Source organism: Eubalaena glacialis, chromosome 14, assembly GCF_028564815.1.
Source record: "Eubalaena glacialis isolate mEubGla1 chromosome 14, mEubGla1.1.hap2.+ XY, whole genome shotgun sequence".
NCBI lineage: Eukaryota > Metazoa > Chordata > Mammalia > Artiodactyla > Balaenidae > Eubalaena > Eubalaena glacialis.
The window spans coordinates 15,181,275-15,200,901 of record NC_083729.1 but is presented as its reverse complement, the minus strand read 5'-3'; the positions used below and the strand labels follow the sequence as shown (position 1 = coordinate 15,200,901).

Genomic DNA, 19,627 nt, shown 5'->3' with positions numbered 1-19,627 from the left:
AGTTTGTAGCTGTAGTTTTACTTGAAACATTGTCACCAAGCTGGATCCTTTCTTTAAACAACTCTTGGGTTGTGGGGAGTGATTCTCAATATGCATCTGTTTTGACTTACTGTCATTAATTTAAAAAAGAAAAATTGTAATCAGTAGTGGATAATTTCTTACCTGTTTTATGTAGCTAATAATGTTCTCCATTTCTCACGATCTTACTTCCTCTCATTTTATGGTTTCAGGCCAGACTTAAGCACTATTCCATCAAGATTATTTGGTGAAGTTTGGCTGATTTAGCAGAGGCAACAAAGAGAAATATGCAAGGTTGTTATTGCAGCTTCAATACTTAGGTTAGTTAACTCTCTCAATGTGACATGTTTCTGGTCCTTTAGAGCCAAGTTAAGCCTGATGCAGATGGAGAATAGTGAGCTATGAGAAGAGGTTTAGAGCTTAAATGAGTTCATTATAGATAGCAAGCTCCTGTGCCTAAATAAAATGAGAAGACCATAAATCTTCGAAGTCTCTGACTGTGTTCACGTGCCTTGTGGGAAGTTACCTTGATATAATGGTAGCCTCCAAATACACTACCAAGCAAGCCATTCCAGAGGTCACGGAACAGAAAGGGTTACAAGCTCAAATCACATGGTTTATTGAATCAACTTGAAATATACAGTGAAGAACAAGGAGAAAGTGATGGGATAGATTAATACTATTAGTATAGGCTGCCAGTCAGGTAGAGAGAGTACAGTTCCTGATTCCTGAGTTATATACTGTTCTTATGTCCTGACTCTTACTCTGCCTCATCACCTTCCCCTTGATAGTGTGGCTAGGAAGAAGACCAGAGCTGAGATCTGAGCCAGGGGACCCGATCGAATGGAGTGTGCCCAAGGCCAGTGAGGCACATTTGCTCAATAGAAAAGGCAGTTTTACCTGGTCGTAGCTGTAGGTGCCAATGAGCCTGCTGAGCAGTTGTGGATTCAGTTGTATTTCCTGGGCAGAGGACAGACCAGAATAAGTGTCATCAGTGGGTAATTGAATTAAGACCCCCCACATATTGAGCACTTGATAAGTCTTATGCATACCTAGTGTGCCGTGAATATTTAGTGCCTTGGTTGCCTTTTGTATTTTTAGTGCCTTGTCAATATTAGGTATAGTCACACATATATGCTCTATTTACTTTGTCTAACATGTCTCATAAGTTTCTAACTTATCTAAGTTTAAGACAGTGAATTTCATCTATCTCATTTGTTTTTGTCTATAACAGAATGCAGTATTCCCCCAAATCAGAAAACAACATCCTAACTAAGATATCAGCCCTAGGGAATATATCTCCTGTTGAACTTAATTACATCTTCCCACAAGACTTTCTCTTTTCAGGAATGAAACTATTCTCTGCTTCATCAATGAGAGAGAAGTTTTCAGGGATGTAGGTTTAGGAATTCCTGCAGGACTGCATGTTCGGAGTTGTGATTCTTGGTCCATGGTCTAATGCCTGAATATCTCTTCTTTCCCTTTCTCATCCCAGAAATCGGCTAAGAACTCAAAAGTAAGATTGTCATTCTCTAGCCCTTACTGTTACTTGTGGATTACACTCCCATTTGCTTCAATTCCAAAATCAGCTGTTGACTCCTCAGACTTTTCCTAACATATCTTATGGGAACTCTCTTTTGGAGCCTTCTCATTTGCCACTAATTCCTTGCTACCTGAGCGCTAGAATTTTTCCTCCAACTAATTATTTCAGATAGATCCCGAGTTGTTGTCACTACTTCTTGTTCAGTTTAATCAAGAAACCAAAATCTCTAAAAACAACCTCTCATACCTTGTAGACCTAGATTATCACATATGTATATGTGTGTATGTATGTATATATACTTATACACATACATATACCCACATGCATATACATATATATATATATATATATATATATGTACACACACAGACATATCTTTCCAACTACTGTAAAAGCTTATGACTATTTGGGATTTATATCTGTGAATGTTTCAGGGATCTGCCGTAACGTCTTGGGGACAGACCTTTGTCCTGCTGGAAAATTGGTTTTATTCAACATGAAGGAAATTTCAGGATAACAACACCAACAAATTCTCCCCTGATTAAAGGGGCAGTGAGAAGCAAAATTGTCTATATATAACAAATACTTGGAGAGAATTTGGATAGACAGAATGAGGCAGTATATTGAAGACATTATAATAAAGGTTGTTCTCTTCTTGTAATAAACATGAGCTGACTCCCTTTAAGTAATGCTTTTCTTTATCATGAAATTTGGCCTGAATTATGTTAAGTTTCAAAGTAGCATGGTAGGCCGAACTATTGAGATGATTGAACTGATTGATAAAGCTATACAAATAAGCAGTGTGCTAACAAGCAGCATAGCATTGTTGACCTGCTGTCATGCACAAATGCTAATTTTATTTTATATATGTATTATATATATATATTACATACATGTTTTTGCTAACATACACTTTGAAATTATCTTTTTGTATTCTAAGAGCTGAGATCTTAGGTTTTATGTGGCATTAGTGAAAAAACATAGAAATAATAAATGTTGAGGTAAAAATTGTATTTATCCTGTTTTCTTTATCTATAACTCATGCTAACATGGTATTTGTCTTGTTTTGATTTAAATATTTTGATGGGGGTTGGGTCGAAGGGTATTGGGCTCCAGAGTGGATAAGGGGAGATAGGGACAGGAGGTACAGTAGTTGTACAATATCACTTTTGCTACCTACAGGAAAACAACAACAGCTTATTAAAGATACTAGGCAAATGTCTGATGACTGGAGGTTGCAGTGAATTACTCCTTAGAGATCATACAGAGTTCACATTTAGAAATGGGGGAAACATTGTTCCCAGATTTTTAATGGAAAATCAAGAGTACCTAATTTGATGATGTTATAGCTCCAAAATATTGCTACGGAGTTTCTAAAATGAAAATAGCAATATTATGTTGCCCCCTACTGCCTATTATCATTTTCTCAGTTCATTTTTTAAAAGAAATTAACACTTTTTTTTTTAATAAATAAATAAATTTATTTATTTATTTATTGGCTGCACTGGGCCTCCGTTGCTGTGCGCGGGCTTTCTCTAGTTGCGGTGAGCGGGGGCTGCTCTTCGTTGCGGTGCACGGGCTTCTCATTGCACTGGCTTCTCTTGTTGTGGAGCACGGGCTCTAGGCGTGCGGGCTTCAGTAGTTGTGGTACGTGGGCTCAGTAGTTGTGGCTCACAGGCTCTAGAGCACAGGCTCAGTAGTTGTGGCGCATGGGCTTAGTTGCTCCGCAGCATGTGGGATCTTCTCGGACCAGGGCTGGAACCCGTGTCGCCTGCATTGGCAGGCGGATTCTTAACCACTGTGCCACCAGGGAAGTCCCACTTACTGGTTTTTGAGTATAAAACTAACATATGTTCATGTGAGAAAATTTCAAAAGTACATAAAGAGTATAGATGAGAAAGTAAAAATAGTCTTAATAACCTTTTTTAAAAGAAAAGGCATTAATTTATATTTTAGTTGAATTTAGGAGAAGAAAAAAATGAGGTGAAATGGGAATTCCCTGGTGGTCCAGTGGTTAGGACTCCACGCTTTCACTGCCAAGGGTGCAGGTTCGATCCCTGGTAGGGGAACTAAAATCCCGCAAGCCCCTCTGTGTGGCCAGGGGAAAAAAAAAAAAAAAGAGGTAAAACTGAAGAAATTGCTGTTCTGTAAGTTTTCTTCATAATAAGAGCTCTTTGTTTTTAAGAGATTTCTCAAAAATTAAAAGAAAAAGTAGTCATTAGAGTTTCTATTTTATTTACTCATTTCTTATTTGGCACAGTTTAAATTTCTAGTTAGTAAAATATAGAGGAATTGAGAGAAAAATGAGAAACCTCTACACACCCACTGTAATAGCTAGAATTGAAACTGACAAATGTTGGTGAAGATATGGAGTAATTGAAACCCTCATACATTGCTGGGGGAAATGCAGAGTAGTACACCCACTCTGGAAAAGTTGAGTTTTAGAAGTTCTCTATATATTCTGGAAATATATATGTATAGTGTATGTGTGTGTATACACGTATTTTTAAAATTTATTTATTTATTATTTATTTTTACTATCCCAGTCAATGACAGGGAAACCTTACTGAGGCCCCCTAGCCATGGGGCTCAGACAGGGGGCTGCCCTGCAGAGGAAGGAGGAACTCGTGGAGGAGTCTTATTTGACTTTCTTCTCAGGGCACAGGCTGTTGTTGTGGCCACACTTCTTGAGGCAGATGACAGTGTGGGGTTAAAGGCGAGCATGACGCTTTCAGCAGATCATCTTATAGTTGTATTGCTGGCTGAGCTGGCTGAGGGAAGTCTTGATGATGCCACCCTGCAGGCGAAGCACCGAGTGCAGGTGGACTCCGTGGAAGACGGGCAAGAGAGTCGGAGAGGGACAGCAACTGAGCCTGGGCCCAGCACCTCAGTCACGGGGCAGGGCCCTCCAGTGTCCTGTAGACCAGAGCTTCCCAAGTGTGATGGAGACGCCATGTCAGATCCCTTGGTTCAGCGAGTAGATGGACACACCAGCCCAAACCTGCTCCACAGAACCTCCATCTTTGCATTTCCCACCCTCATCAGATACATGATTTGCAAATATTTTCTCTTACTCTCTGGGTTATTTACTTTGTTGATAGTCATTTAATGCACAAAAGTTTTTACTTTTCATAAAGTCCAGTTTATTTTTTTTTTTGTCGCCTGTCTCTTTGGTGTCATAGCCAAGAAATCATTGCCAAATCCAATGTCATGAAGCTTTTGATTTATGTTTTCTTCTAAGAATTTTTAATCTTTAGCTTTTACGTTTAGGTCTTTAATCCATTTTGAGTGAATTTTCTAATATGGTATTTAGGTCCCACTTCGTTCTTTTGCATGTGGATATCCAGTTTTCCCACCACCATTTATGGAAAAGACTGTCTTTATGCCAATACCACAGTTTTGATTACTGTGCTTTAGTAAGTTTTGAAATCAGGATGTGTAAGTCCTCCAACTTTGTTCTTTTTCAAGATTGCTTTGGCTATTTGGAATCCCTTGAAATTTCTTATGATTTTTAGGATGGAGTTTTATATTTCTGTAAAAACATCATTGGGATTTTGATAGGGATTCCACTGAATCTGTAGATTGCTTTAGTACGAACATGGTTTGTCTATTTATGGCTTTAATTTCTTTCATCAATGTTTTGTAGTTTTCATCTAACCAAGTCTTTCATCTCCTTGGTTAATTCCTAAGTATTTTATTCTGTTTAATGCTATGTTAAATGGAATTGTTCTCTCAGGACTGTGCATTTTACGTAATTTTTACTTGGATTAAACATATTGTGCTTAATACATTACTACATGGGTTTCCCTTTGGCATAAAGGGCCAGGGAATGTGAACTGACGTCCTCGACCACAGACTATTAACACAAAATACTATTCGATTAATCCTTACACTATTCTAGAGGTTCAAAAAGGTTGAGAAGTTTGCAGTCTAGAGCCTTCGAGTTAATAAATGGTAGTGTTTGAAACTGGACTCAGGTCCACGGGACAACTAAGCTCATGGGATTTCGACATAAAATGTCTCAGTGTAACCACAGCCTACTTACAACAACCTCTAGCAGGTGGACGCAGGAACCGGAAAAGTGCTACAATAAATCCGTGGGTCATTTCGCCATTCATAAAACAAACCTACATCTTTTCCGCTTCCGGCACCGCCCCCCTGCCCCCACCATTCACTGTAACAAAGGGCAAACTCCTTGCAACATGTAACCACGGACTTAGAAACCAGTTTGGGACTATCGATCTACTGCTTTTCTGGAGACGAGGCAGGCGAGACCAGCAGTAACAAGACAACTGCACTTCACAGGAGTCTGTCTGCCCAGGCTTTCCTGAAGCACCTGCGCGCTCCACCAGCAGCGTCATTAATCCCGCGAGACGACGGGTCCTCGGAAGGCACAAAATTCCTCCTTTGCTAGAGCCCAGGTTTTTGCCGTCAAGTTAAATTCCGGGGTGGGGAAGTAGCTTTGTCGTGCCGCCTCTAATCGCTCAGAAATCAACCCCAATTCTACACGGAAAGCTAGGCCTCCGACCGCTATGGAAGGGCAGCAAGGGCAAGAAAACCTCACGACCCTAGCGCTTGCCCAAGCTCATTTCCAGAAGGGCGAGTACGCGGAAGCCGAAGCGCTGTACTCCGCTTACGTTCGCCAGTACGCCTGTGCGGCCTCCGAGGGAGAGGCGCCCGGGAGGTAAGTATCGCGAGAAGTGGGCACAGCGGGACCTCTGCAAGGTGGGCGGCAGGGCTCGTCTAGTCTGGTTTCTCGGCCACCCGAGCTCACCCGCGCAGCGGGCAGACGTTTGTCTTTCCAGAAAGGCAGTGAGGGAGCATCCTAGAAGGCAGCCCTCTGCGCGTTCCTCTGGGACACCCATGAGGGTGTCCGGACACCGGGGCGCCGGCTGCCTTTCACCTCGAGTGTCCCCGTTCCATGTTACTCTGATCCAGAGTCTTAGAGCGAGACCTGGTGAGGGCGAGGTGCCGTGGGGGCCACGCTAGCACACAGTACCGCAGCTCCACGACATCACAGCAGGTGTTTTGTTTTTCACTTGTGAAAAGAAATTTAAATATATGGAAATGGTGTAATGAACCTCCAGGTAACCATCACAGGGCTTAAGCATTATCAGTTCATCCAGGGCATCATATTATTCATCCATGGATGTTTCAGAGTGCATTTCTAGATATTAAGGATTTAAAAAGGCGTAACCACAATATCATTAGCACATAATTCCTAATGTCAAGTTTTGGAATTTTCCTGGTTGATCAATAAAGGTTGTTTTGTTTTGTTTGCTTGTTTGGTTGGTTTTTAGCAGTTGGTTAAAGTCGGGATGCACATCAAGTCTTTTAGCCTTTAAGGCTCCCCTTCATTTTTTTGCCTTGCAGTTTATTTGGTGAGGAAACCGGGTCATGTGTCCTGAGAGTTTCCCGTATTTTGGATTTGCTGAATTCATCCCCCTGATGTCATTTAATATGGTCCTCTGTCTCCTACATTTCTTGTGAGTTGGTAGTTAAATCTTGAGGTTTGATCCAATTCAGATCCAGAATTATGGTGAGAACACTATTGTAGGTGGTGTTGTGTCCTTCTGTCAGTGAACATGTAATGTCTTTCTTTTTGTCATGTTAGCAACCTTGATACCGACTAGGGTTCTTGGCCTTCCCCAATCAATAGAAACTGATGAGACTAGACAAGAAATTCAGGCAAGGCTTTTTTGGGTCCCCTGCTGCAGCAGGAGGGAGTAAACACAAGTAACAGATTCCCTTGCTCCCCGAGGAGGGGCGAGCTGGTTCCTTATATGGGGTGAGGGGAGGGGGTGTGTCCAGGGGTCCGGCTGTCCGGAGGGGCGGCTTAGGTGTTTTGCCCACCCCTTTGGTGGTGTTGAGTGCAGGGGGCATGCGCGGTACCCTGCTTTTGCTCCCGACGCCCTGTTTTTGCTCCCGGCTCTTCAGAAATGGCAGTTGGGGTTTGTTTTTGGTTTTGTTTTTGGTCTTGTTGTATCTTGTCCATAATTTGCGCCAACTTTTTAGTCCCGTATAGTTTCTTTGTATTTTGCTGCTCAAGGAGATGTTTGTCCAGGTGCAAGCACTGCAGCAAAGGGTCCCAGGTCCCAGCCTGTCTCAACCTCACCTGCTAATACCTACTCTCTCAAAGCATCTTGGATTTATGCTTGAGTGTGTAGCATTTGTTGTACTCCAGGTTTTGCCTTTGTTGTTCTTGTTGATTGTGTTGAGTGGTCCAGGATGAGAAAAGGAAGGACAGCTGAATGAGCAGGGTTTTTTGACAGTTTTGAGTTGTCTGCACTATCACCCTCCTCTCCCCTCAAGGATTTGATTTTTCTTGACAGGATGCCAGCTTGTCTTATTTGTATGAGGCTTATGATTCTTCTCCTGTTTGTTAAACTCACATGGAATTAAATCAGAAACATTTAGTGGCTTTCTTATTTCAGTAATACACCAGAATAATAGTTAATAGAAGTTTTGGGACAAGCAATAAGATGGTACCCCCCCCCAAAGTTAGTAAACATAGAAAATGTAGTTTTCTATTCTTGTTTCAAGCTCTAAGCATAGACTTATCTAGTAGGTTAAATTTTTTTTTATCTTTTAATTTTTTATTGAAGTATAGTTGCTGTATAATATATGTTACAGGTATACAATATAGTGATTCACAATTTTTAAAGGTTATACTCCATGTATAGCTATTATAAAATATTGGTTATATACCCCATGTTGTACAATATATCCTTGTAGCTTATTTTATACCTAATATTTTGTACCTCTTAATCTCCCACCCCTGTATTGCCCCTCCCCCCTTCCCCACTGGTAACCACTAGTTTGTTCTCTATATCTGTGAGTCTGCTTCTTGTTTGTTATATTCACTAGTTTGTTATATTTTTTAGACTTATCTAGTAGGTTTCAAAAAGGATTCATCAGCAACAGGCATATGGATGCCTCTAGTCTTGTTACTCCTCCTCCTTTTTTCATCTCAGCCTGAGAGCACAAATTTGTTGTGTGGCAAATGTAATTTCTGCCCCTTACCAGCACAGGAAAGAAAATCTGTGGAGGTTTAGCAGAAGGTTGCTCAGCATGCCTGCATGAACCTTCTAATTTCCTTATAGTTCTGAAATTCTTCTAGAAACTCATGGTTAAACTGAATTCTGTCATTTCAACTTTCTTCCTTAAATATATCTTTTAGGGTTCGTTTATTTTTAAAACAATGGGTCAGGGAATCATTTTGAAACAGTATTCACAGTCTTTGTATGCCTGCCACTCTGAATGGTTTATAACGTTTTCTTTTAATATCCAAAAGTGCAGCCTTAGCCATAAACCTAATTTCCAAATATTTTTTTTTTCTTTGCTAAAGTTAGCAAGTGCAAAGAAAAAAAAAATCTACTTTTGGATTAGGTGACTTGGTTATATTCCATCCAAGTAAACACTATCATTAAAAAATGCTCAATATTAAAAAAATTCGGCTTTAATTAGCCCATGTCTTTAAAATATGAAACGATTTCCATATGGAGAATAGGCTTTTAGAATTTGTTGTAATGAGATCTAATTCTAAATCAAACATTTGATGATCCTCTGATAATAAGACATTTGTAACAAAGTTTTGAAGCTTAGAAATTTAATGACTAAAGCCTTACCGAGTCCTGAGGCTGCATTTTTCTTAGTACTCTTTACTGGGCAGCAGTTCAGCTATATCATAACAGAGAGAGATAAACGGAGTGTCCCTTCTTGTTCACTAGGATTTAACGGTGGTGCTAGTGGCATCTAGAAGTGTCCATGTACCCAGTCTCTCTCAGTCCTAGCTCACAGAAACAGACATTTTCTAAAGTTGCAGTGATTCCTTTCCATTGTTAGGAAACTGAAAACTTGAAGGAGACCCCTAGGCTGTGAGTACCCCTCCTGACAGCAGTAATTACAGTCCCTGTCTGAGATCTCAAGGATCAAGATGTTAAGAGAAGTAACTTTTTTTATTTATTTTTTTTATTTTATTTTTTTATTTTTTATTTTTTATTTATGGCTGTGTTGGGTCTTCGTTTCTGTGCGAGGGCTCTCTCTAGTTGCGGCAAGTGGGGGCCACTCTTCTTCATCGCGGTGCACGGACCTCTCACTATCGCGGCCCCCCCTTGTTGCGGAGCACAGGCTCCAGACGCGCAGGCTCAGCAATTGTGGCTCACGGGCCTAGCTGCTCCGCGGCATGTGGGATCCTCCCAGACCAGGGCTCGAACCCGTGTCCCCTGCGTTGGCAGGCAGATTCTCAACCACTGCGCCACCAGGGAAGCCCGAGAAGTAACTTTTAATAACACTGAATGCAGTCACAAATATTTTCTGAGAACTAGACTTTGAACTTTGGAGTATAACAAAGAATGACAGCTGAGTTTAGCCTGCATCTTCCCTGTTTGGTTCAAATTTGAGAATCCTCTTTGAAAAAAAGAAAGGAAAACAGAATCATCTCTGACATGGAGCACAGCCCACTGATATTCTCTGTGTAGATGATTTGTCCAGCAGAGGCTGGTGTGTGTGTGTGTGTGTGTGTGTGTGTGTGTCCTGTTGAGCTGGTGGCTTGTCAGAGCTGCCTGGATGTCTAACCACTCACAGGAGTCCGCTCACTCAAAGCTGAGAGAGTGGCATGGACGTATATACACTACCAAACGTAAAATAGCTAGCTAGTGCGAAGCAGCCGCATAGCACAGGGAGATCAGCTCGGTGCTTTGTGACCACCTAGAGGGGTGGGATAGGGAGGGTGGGAGGGAGACGCAAGAGGGAAGAGATATGGGGACATATGTATATGTATAACTGATTCACTTTGTTATAAAGCAGAAACTAACACACCATTGTAAAGCAATTCTACTCCAACAAAGATGTTAAAAAAAAAAAAAAAAAAGCTCCTTGGACCACCTCTGGAGCCCTCAGATGCAGTGCCGTTTCTGCACACAGGACCCCCAGTGTGGACCAGAGCCGTGATGTCCCACTAGCAGGAAGCCAGTCTGGCCTTGGGAAGGATGCCTGCTGAGGCTGGAGGGAGGGCGAGTCTATCCCCAGAGAGCACTCCCTAGGGGTCAGCATGTTGGTTTTTCACTTAGAGTTAAACCTCTGTTTCTTTACTGGTGGAAAATGATTTGAAATCTCAGTGTTTTGAGATCATTTAAAAATTTGAGGATAAAACTGATTCACTTTATGACACGTCCGTAGCACACTTGAACTTTGGGCTGGCTTTCCCTCCTTGCTTCATTCAATTCTGAGCTGTCTTCTTTGCCGCACTGGCATGTGCTTTAGAAAATAAACATTTTCATATTATACTCAACAAAACAAGTTGACAATGAACAGGGGCTTTGAACACACAGTAAAATGAATGTGCTTTTCAGATTGACATTGTAGTGCTATATAACCTTGCAAATGTAGAAAACAGGATTAAACAAAAATTGACTCCACCGCTTTATTTCCTTGCACTTTGTTTCTTCCGCTTGGTTTTTCAGTGTAGATACTGCATGTTATAGGCTATGAGTTTGACAACACCCAAAAGAGAATGAAAGGGGAAGCAAGAGGAATTTGGCAACACTGTGTTTTTAATGTGAACTTTTTGTTTAAAGCAAATGCAGCCCTGAGGATTTGGCTACTGCATATAACAACAGGGGGCAAATCAAGTACTTCAGGGTGGATTTTTATGAAGCCATGGATGACTACACATCTGCCATAGAAGTCCAACCCAATTTTGAAGTTCCATATTACAACAGAGGGTTGATATTATATAGGCTGGGTAAGAATTTTTTCCCCCCTTTTGTCCTTGACTGTATTCTGTGAATTCAGAGCTCTCAAATGTTGTAAAACTAATGTAGTAATCATCCAGTGTGAAAGTGATGTGAAATTTAGGTTTAGAGCCTGGAGCAAAAGAAGCCTACCTGAATTTATTTTAGGTTTTCAGTAGGTGTTACAGACCACAGCGGGGCACCGGGGTGGGAATTGGACCTGGGCGCCGGAGTGAGAGTGATCCCGTTACTTTGTGCCTCTGCGTCCCCAGCTGTGAAATGAGGGTAATGCTGCTGATACCCTGTGAAACTTTTCTGAGTTAAAATCTTTGAAGGCATACAAGGCAATATAAAGTGAAGTGGTCTTAGATTCTTGGACTAAAGGGACTGTTAAGATCGTTCCTCATTCAAGTGTTAAAAAGAATATTAATTTCCTGTTTCTTAATTTTACTGTAATTATATAAAATAGGTGACATGATTTTGTTGAAATTTTGGGATGATTTAGGCTACGTACCTGTTAAATCCCAGTACGTAAACCCGTAATTAATTTTAAGTGTATTAATCTGTAAGGGTACACAAAGTTACCTTGTGTACACATCCCCACATCATTATCAAGAGGAAAATATTCCTTTAGTAGGAGTGGTTGAAAGCTTGTAAATATAAAACAAAAGTATATGTATCCAAACTTTGCTATGAATAATATATAGAAATACTCAGTGTTTTTTCTTTTCCATTTTTTTGGGTTCTGGTACAGGATACTTTGATGATGCTTTGGAAGATTTCAAGAAAGTATTAGACTTAAATCCTGGATTTCAAGATGCTATTTTGAGCTTAAAACAGACTGTTCTAGACAAAAAAGAAAAGCAAAGAAGAAATTATTGAAAATTTTAACTTAATTGAAATATTAACTCATGATCCACCTGGCATCTCATTGTCTCTAATTTAAAGCTGGTGTTAAGCTATTTTGATTTATGTTTAAGATAAAGAGATTCATGCATCAGCACTGAAAGTTAAATGATGTACTTAAGGTAGTTAATTTCAGATTGAGTAACTATGTTGAGTAGGTATGCTTTTATGAAGTGTAAATAAGTAAAAAGAATGTATAATTGCATATTATTACAGTAAAATATTTAAAGACGTGTGGTATTTTCTTCAGTAAAACTATTTATTTTGCTATTTTTTATTCCCAACTTTTTATTTAAAAAATCTTATCTCTACAGAAAATTGGAAGTATAGTACAATAAACACTTATAAACTTTTCACTGAGATTCACCAGTTGTTAACATTGTGTCACATTTGCTTTTTCTCTATATTTAAATATATAACTTTTTGCTGAGCCACTTGAAAATAAGTTGCACAGATATCACAATACTTTACTCCTAAATATTTCAGCCTGCATTTTCTAAGAATAGAGACAGGCTTTATAGCCACAATACCATTATGATACCTAATAAAACTAATAATTCTATAATATCATCCATACCCAGCCCATATTCGAATTCCCCAATTGTTTCCAAAATGTCTTGTGTAGATTTTTATTTCTGGATCTGGAGTCAATCAAGTTACATTGCATTTTGTTGTTAAGTCTCTTTGTGTTCTTTTAATCTACAATAGTCCCCTGCCCATTTTCTCCCCATGGCATTCACTTTGAGAGCAAAGCTATTTTATATAGCTAGGCTAGAGAGACGTAACATTTGGGCTTAAAAATAAACACATGTCTTGCATGAGAGCAATTTGAAAGAATTCAACTTACACTTGATTTTCTCTAGTAATCATTGATAAGGTAGTTAAGATTTAAATATTGAGCATCGTTTTTTGTGTCTGGATAATGACACTAATAATTGCCATCATCAACATTTACTGAATACTCACTATAAGCCAAGAACTGTTCACACTCTATGGGAGTGGAATGGGGGTGGTTAGAGAGGTGAGAAACTGACAAAAAGCACTTAGTAAATAGAAGGCTTTTAAAAAATCTATTTTATTTGGGTGCTGCAATGCAGGGTTAGGCTATGATGAAGCTTTCAAGAGCTGGGAAGGATTTGAAGGGAAAACGAGCCAGAGTCACCATGTCTCACCTACATTTTTGTGTGTGTGTTTTTATTGTTGAGGTTTGGCTTTCAAAGATTCAGAGCCTGTATCTGGGGATCTCCCAAACTAGTTTATTATTGCTGTGGAAAAAAACTGTTCTGGGGTGGAAATTGCCCTAATCAGGAGAAAAGAGTATGTTTGCCCAGTGTCTCCAGAGGAGGGCTCAGCGTAACTACTGTGACCTTCTCAGATGCAATCACCATCATCACCCTTAAAAGGGTGTTTTGTTTTGTCTTGTTTGAGTTTAAGTGATCTCATAAAGCAGAGGACATAATTGCCTCGTTTGTAGTTCATAAATAATATCTGGCAAAATACATGAAGAATTTGGGCTGCAGGTGAATGAATATTAAAAGGAAATGAAGTTTGAAAGGAAACTAAAATCCCTATTTCTGGAATGATTCACATTTTCCAATACGACTTATCTTTCTATTTGCTGGAAATGTCTTTAAAAGAATTTATAAAGTTGCATTAAAATGTAGAAAAATTCCTCTTAAGAAAACTTATTTTAAAAACTTCTTTTACAACTTATTAAAAAAATAAAATAAAAAGCAAAGTCCGTAGACCTTGGGAAGGTTTAAAGCCAGTCTATCCAGAAAATCAAATACTTAAAAAATGCTTCAATAACTTTATTTTCTCTTGGCTTATATTCTCTTTTCTTTACTCTTGACTGGGATCAGATGTAATATGAAAAAAAGCTTATTAAAAATTTAATTTGGTTTGTAGGGTTTTATTATTCAATATTTCTTCATCCTTTATCAGAAAAAAGTCACTGAAGTTCAGAATCAGCACTTGCTGATTTGGAACCCAGACACTTACTTTTCTCAAGTTACTGGAAATAACTAAAGAATAATATATTTTCCTCATGTATTTTCTTCAAAACTTTCGACATTACACATTCAGATTCTAAATTTCTGATTGACTAATACCTTTGCTATGTGCCTTTAAAAAAATTTTTTTTAAAGATTTTTTTGATGTGGACCATTTTTAAAGTCTTTATTGAATTTGTTACAATATTGCTTCTGTTTTATGTTTTGGTTTTTTGGCGGAGAGACATGTGGGATCTGAGCTCCCCAACCAGGGATCAAACCCGCACCCCCTGCATTGGAAGGCGAAGTCTTAACCACTGGACCACCAGGGAAGTCCCGCTATGTACCTTTTTAAAAAGACGTTATTTTATGTTTGCTGTTGTTTATATTTCCCACATTTCAGTATTTGTTGAGCTCTTTTTCTACTAGAAAAGTGCCCAAACTATATTGTTTTCCAGTTTTTTTCTCTCTACAAACAAGGCAGAAAATTGTGGTTTGTTTTAAGGTTTGTCCTTTACAAAGTAAGGTAAGAGAATAAATGGATATAAATTACTTTTGAGCTTAGAAAATTACTTTTAACTCTTAAGCACGGAGCTTTTTTTTTTGGTCTGAAATCTGGAACTGAATGAAGCATGTGGACTTCCTTTATGATAACAAACCACAGCCCAGCTGCTGGATAAGCAAATGAAATTTCCAAGTCAGCTTTTAGTCATTATCTGTTTGCCCTTTTCTAGATTTTTCCTGGTTTTTCTGCCTTTCACTGGCCTCTCTACCCCTCCCCCACCCCCCAACACTATACATAGTCTTAGCCTTCCGCTGTTTTGCAGGTCTTCATCTTTCTCAATGGGCAGAATATATTTCAAGCCTGCCACTCAGCACAGATCAATTCAGCATACACCGACACATCTCAATATCTCCATCTCTGCCAAGTCTAATCCCCCTTAAACATCTAACTCTAAGCTTCAAATAATTAAACCGCTATCTTGCTTAACAACTTTAATTTGTCCTTGAAAATGCTTCTGCTAAGTGAAAAGCCATAAAATGAAAACATTTTACATTCATTTTAATTGGAAAAATTACAAATTCCATTTTAGCCCAAGATACCCAAATACTTTTTGCAGATAGAAAACTATATCACGAAATAATGCCGTTTGCAGCAACATGGATGGACCTAGAGATTGTCACACTGAGTGAAGTAAGTCAGACAGAGAAAGACAAATATATGAAATCGCTTATATGTGGAATCTAAAAAAAGGGTACAAATGAACTTATTTACAAAACAGAAATACAGATGTAAAAACAAACTTATGATTACCAGGGTGTAAGGGGAGGGAGAGATAAATTAGGAGATTGGGATTGACATATACACACTACTATATATAAAATAGATAACTAATAAGGACCTACTGTATAGCACAAGGAACTCTACTCAATACTCTGTAATGGCCTATATGGGAAAGGAATCTAAAAAATAGTGGATATAAGTATATGTATAAATGATTCACTTTGCTGTACACTTGAAACTAGCACAACATTGTAAATCAACTATACTCCAATAAAAATTAAAATATATATATATCAATTGACTGATAAAGACAAGTTTATATAAGTAATAATTTGGAATTACATAATTACATTTACAACAGTTACATAAACTGTAATGGCATGAATGCTTCCTTTACTCATTACTTTTTCTATACCATTAAAAAAAACCCAGTTTTATTGAGATACAGAGTGTACAATTCAGGGGTTTTTAAGTATATTCAGAGTTTCTGTACCATTCTTAACTTTTTCAAGCTTTTCGGGTCTCGTGGTCTTCTGGCATGCAAAATGCACTTAATGAAGTTGTAACACAGAAAAACACTTTTGGGCAAATTAAAGGCTACACATGAGAGTGTTTCAAAACACCTAATAACACACACACAACACAGATGGAAGAGTCCTAAAAACTGCTGCCTCTTCTGCTTCCATCCAAATAAGTAGCATGATTCCAATTTGGCTAATGTGATGTTCTCTGACAAGAAACTTGTGTGCAGTAAACGGGAGGTGCATCTCTGCCTGAAGCCGGGATGTGGAACTTTCACTTCTTATGGCATATTCATTTAATGTGTTTGGGTGAACAGGTTGTTATTTTAAAAAACTAATTATTGACAAACATGTGGTGTAACTTTCCAAGAACCTAGTGAAGAGCTAACAGAACAGTTGGTACATGAGCTAAGTGTGTAATTTTAACAGCTTCTAGATAAATGCACGTTGTGTTGTTTTCTGTATTTCTCAAAAAACTAAATTATGGGAAAGGGATTCCAGTTAAAAATGGCATTTAGAGAGAGACAGAGAGGAGATTGAGAGCGAGAGAGAGATTGAGATTTGTTGAATTTCATATCTAATGTTAAGGGTACTTCAGAAAACACCATTTCGTTCTTTACAAAAGGAAAGAAGGATGAGAAATACGAGTAAAACTCTTTTTTTCCTTGGGGAAAAAAAGCAATTGGTAAGATTAAAAAACCTGATATTTACTTTTTACAATCACAAGAAGATGAAAGGACACATCCATGTAGCAAAAGACATGACAAAAAGAAGAAACCTACAAGAAAGCCCAAAAAGCAGAAATTATGACCTGTGAATATGCATTTAACAGAGTGAAAACGAACACAGCAGCATAGTCCCAGCTCTGTGTCTGTCAGCACAATCACATGTACAACAGTGAAGTGACGAAGGTTTTATTTTTCAGAGGAGGAAACTGAGGCTAAGAAATTCAGTAACTTGCCCAAAGTTATGTCCAAAATCCATATAAAATTCAAGACCGCAGTTAGTGTCAATTAGTTTTTTTGTTGCTGGCTTCAACTCAAAGCAGATATGTGGATTTTTTTTTTGTCCTGTTACAAAATTTAAATTGCTCATAAAATGGTTTAGTATCCATAAAGGTGAGTATCCAAACAGTATTAAAATATACTTAGTTTTTATAATGGAACATTATTGTAATTCTAGCATTGCTTGTTGGTAATTTTCCTGCCTGACTGAAAACAGACACAGAAGATGGTGAAAAGCAGATTAATATTAATAGCACACTCCATTTGGAAAATTGAAAGCCACAGCTGCCAATATGTAAATTTGTGTCTTATGTTAAGAAAAAGGGTCCAACATTTATGAAGAAGGCAAAAGGAGGATTGCATAGCCTTTCAGTGTCATACAGAGCACAGCCTAACAGACCTACCCACGGTCTGTTTACATTCTCCAGGGTTGCGTCTTTTATTTCCTATTTACTCTTGATTAGGGCCTGGACTCTGTGAGATTACACATAACCTGAAGATTTTTGTCCAGAGGAGATGCAAATGATTTTAGCCTGGTAGAAATGATAACCCCAAATTTTATGGTTTTTATGGCCTGAAGGACCTTAACCAGTTTTGATTTTAACCCAGTAACTTTATTCCCAGGTAAAATTGGGACCTTCCTCATTGACTAAAACTACTCAGTGCCTCAAAGGCTCTCATCCTGGTGGGTCTCTGGTTCTTCAGTTAAATAAACACTTGTCATGTGGGTGTTTGAAAGCATGCAGTGGCTCATCACAGAGTAGGAAGCAGAGTTCTCACAAAAGCTTCTGTTGAGAAACTTTGTACTTGCTGTTTCCTGTCTGCACCCCTCACCCCAAGGCCAGAGCCTCCTGTCCTTCAGGCCTTTGCTTGCCTGTCACCTCCTCTGACCACCCTGCTTAAAATGCAAATCCCAATCCTCATCGCACTTTATTTTTCCCTCTCAACCCATACCACATTTTTATTGATTTGGTCTGCTTGTCTTCTCGCCCCCGGGCAAGTAAGCTATACCAGGGCAGAGGTTATTGTCTGTTTTGTTGACTGCTGTATCATCAGCACCTAGAACAGTGCCTGGCACACAGAAGGGCCTCAAATATGTTGAATGGATAGATGAATTAGTGATCATAATCTGCCAATTGACTTGCTGTTTAGGTCTTGCAGATTCATCCCTGGCTATTAGGTATGGGGTGGACAGGTGTTTGACCTCTTGTTTCAACATTGTTCTTGAGAAAGGGCCTGATTTATAGTTGTTTTCATTGTATTTAAAACAGCTCATAGTTCTAGTTTAATTTAGAGGACGAAAGCTCTCTAAAAGACATAAAAGATTATGTTTTAATATGGCTTTATAACAGGGGCTTCTTGTTATGGGCTGAATTGTGTCCCCCCCCCTCAAAGATATGTTGAAGTCTTAAGCACTGGTACCTCAGAATATGACCCTATTTGGGGTTTTGCAATGTAATTAGTTAAGATGAGGTCATATTGGAGAGGGGTGGGCCCTTAATCCAGTACGACTGGTGTCCTTATAAGGAAATTTGGATGCAGACAGACACAGAGGAGAAGGCCATGTGAAGACGGAGACAGAGACTGGAGTGATGCTGCCACAAGTCAAGGATCTCCTGGAGCTACCAGAACCGGAAGAGACAAGGAAGGATCCTCCCCAGGAGGCTTTGGAGGGAGCATGGCCCTGCCGACATCTGGATTTCAGACTTTTAGTGTCCAGAACTGTAAGAGAAAAAATTTCTTATAAGCCATCCAGTTTGTGGTACTTGGTTTTGGCAGCCCTGGGAAAATTAAAAGAGTACCCAGTAAATATTAGTTCCGTTTCCAAACTTTTTACACGTATGCCTTCGTGTTCCTGCACCCACAAAATGCAGCTCTGTGGGAAAAGGGTGAACATTTTGTTAGAACAAGGGAGGGGAGGAAAGAGAGGGCTCTTATTTCCTTATTTGGTCATGACCTTGACTGAATCAGGAGAGGGACCCAGGAGTAAGCTCCCTACAAAAACAGGCTGGTTTGCTCCGGCTGCCTGCTGAGAAGTTCCTAACCACCCCCTGTGCCTTTCAGACACTCAGCTCTTGGAGGACAGAGGCTCCTCTGGCTTGAGAATGGAAAAGAAAAGTGGGAGTTCCTTCGGGCTGCCAAACAACAAGCCATTACAACAAGCCAGGTGACAGGCATCCAAGTTGGCCAAGCTGGCAGGATTGGGAGCTGTCAGTGGGGCCTGCAGAACAATAATCATTTCCATTATGAAGACCAGCTGCTGGTAGACTTATTGGAATAGGAACAGCCTCTTGGATGCGGAGGGAGGGGTGGAGGGTGAATGGAGCGAGGCGCCTTCTTGCGGAGCCCCAAGCCTCCATCTGTCACTGATGCCAGCACGTGACAGTGGCCAGGGACCACTTCTCTACCCTGGTTATTCTCACTCCCACCTCCCTGCTTCTACTCTGGCATTCTCTCCCAGAATGCCCTCTTGTCCTCATTTATTTAAATCCTGCCCCTCCTTCAAGTCCCAGCAAATACCATTAACCCTTCCCTGCCAAGATCAACCCAAACTCATCTCCTTGTTCTCCCATTTCCCATGATGGTCTAGACAGAGCACCTTTGCCACTGAATGTGGTCCACAGG

At 39.5% G+C, this 19,627-nt stretch overlaps 1 protein-coding gene across 1 annotated transcript; it reads left to right on the top strand.

Moving 5' to 3' along the window:
* Window positions 1–5,769: 5,769 nt before the first annotated feature.
* On the top strand, window positions 5,770–12,177 carry TTC32 (tetratricopeptide repeat domain 32). The gene is made up of 3 exons (XM_061211342.1): window positions 5,770–6,245; window positions 11,140–11,306; window positions 12,050–12,177. The coding sequence occupies exons 1-3, from the start codon at window positions 6,094–6,096 to the stop codon at window positions 12,175–12,177; spliced, it is 447 nt and encodes a 148-aa protein (XP_061067325.1). The 5' UTR covers window positions 5,770–6,093.
* The last annotated feature ends 7,450 nt before the right edge of the window (window positions 12,178–19,627 follow it).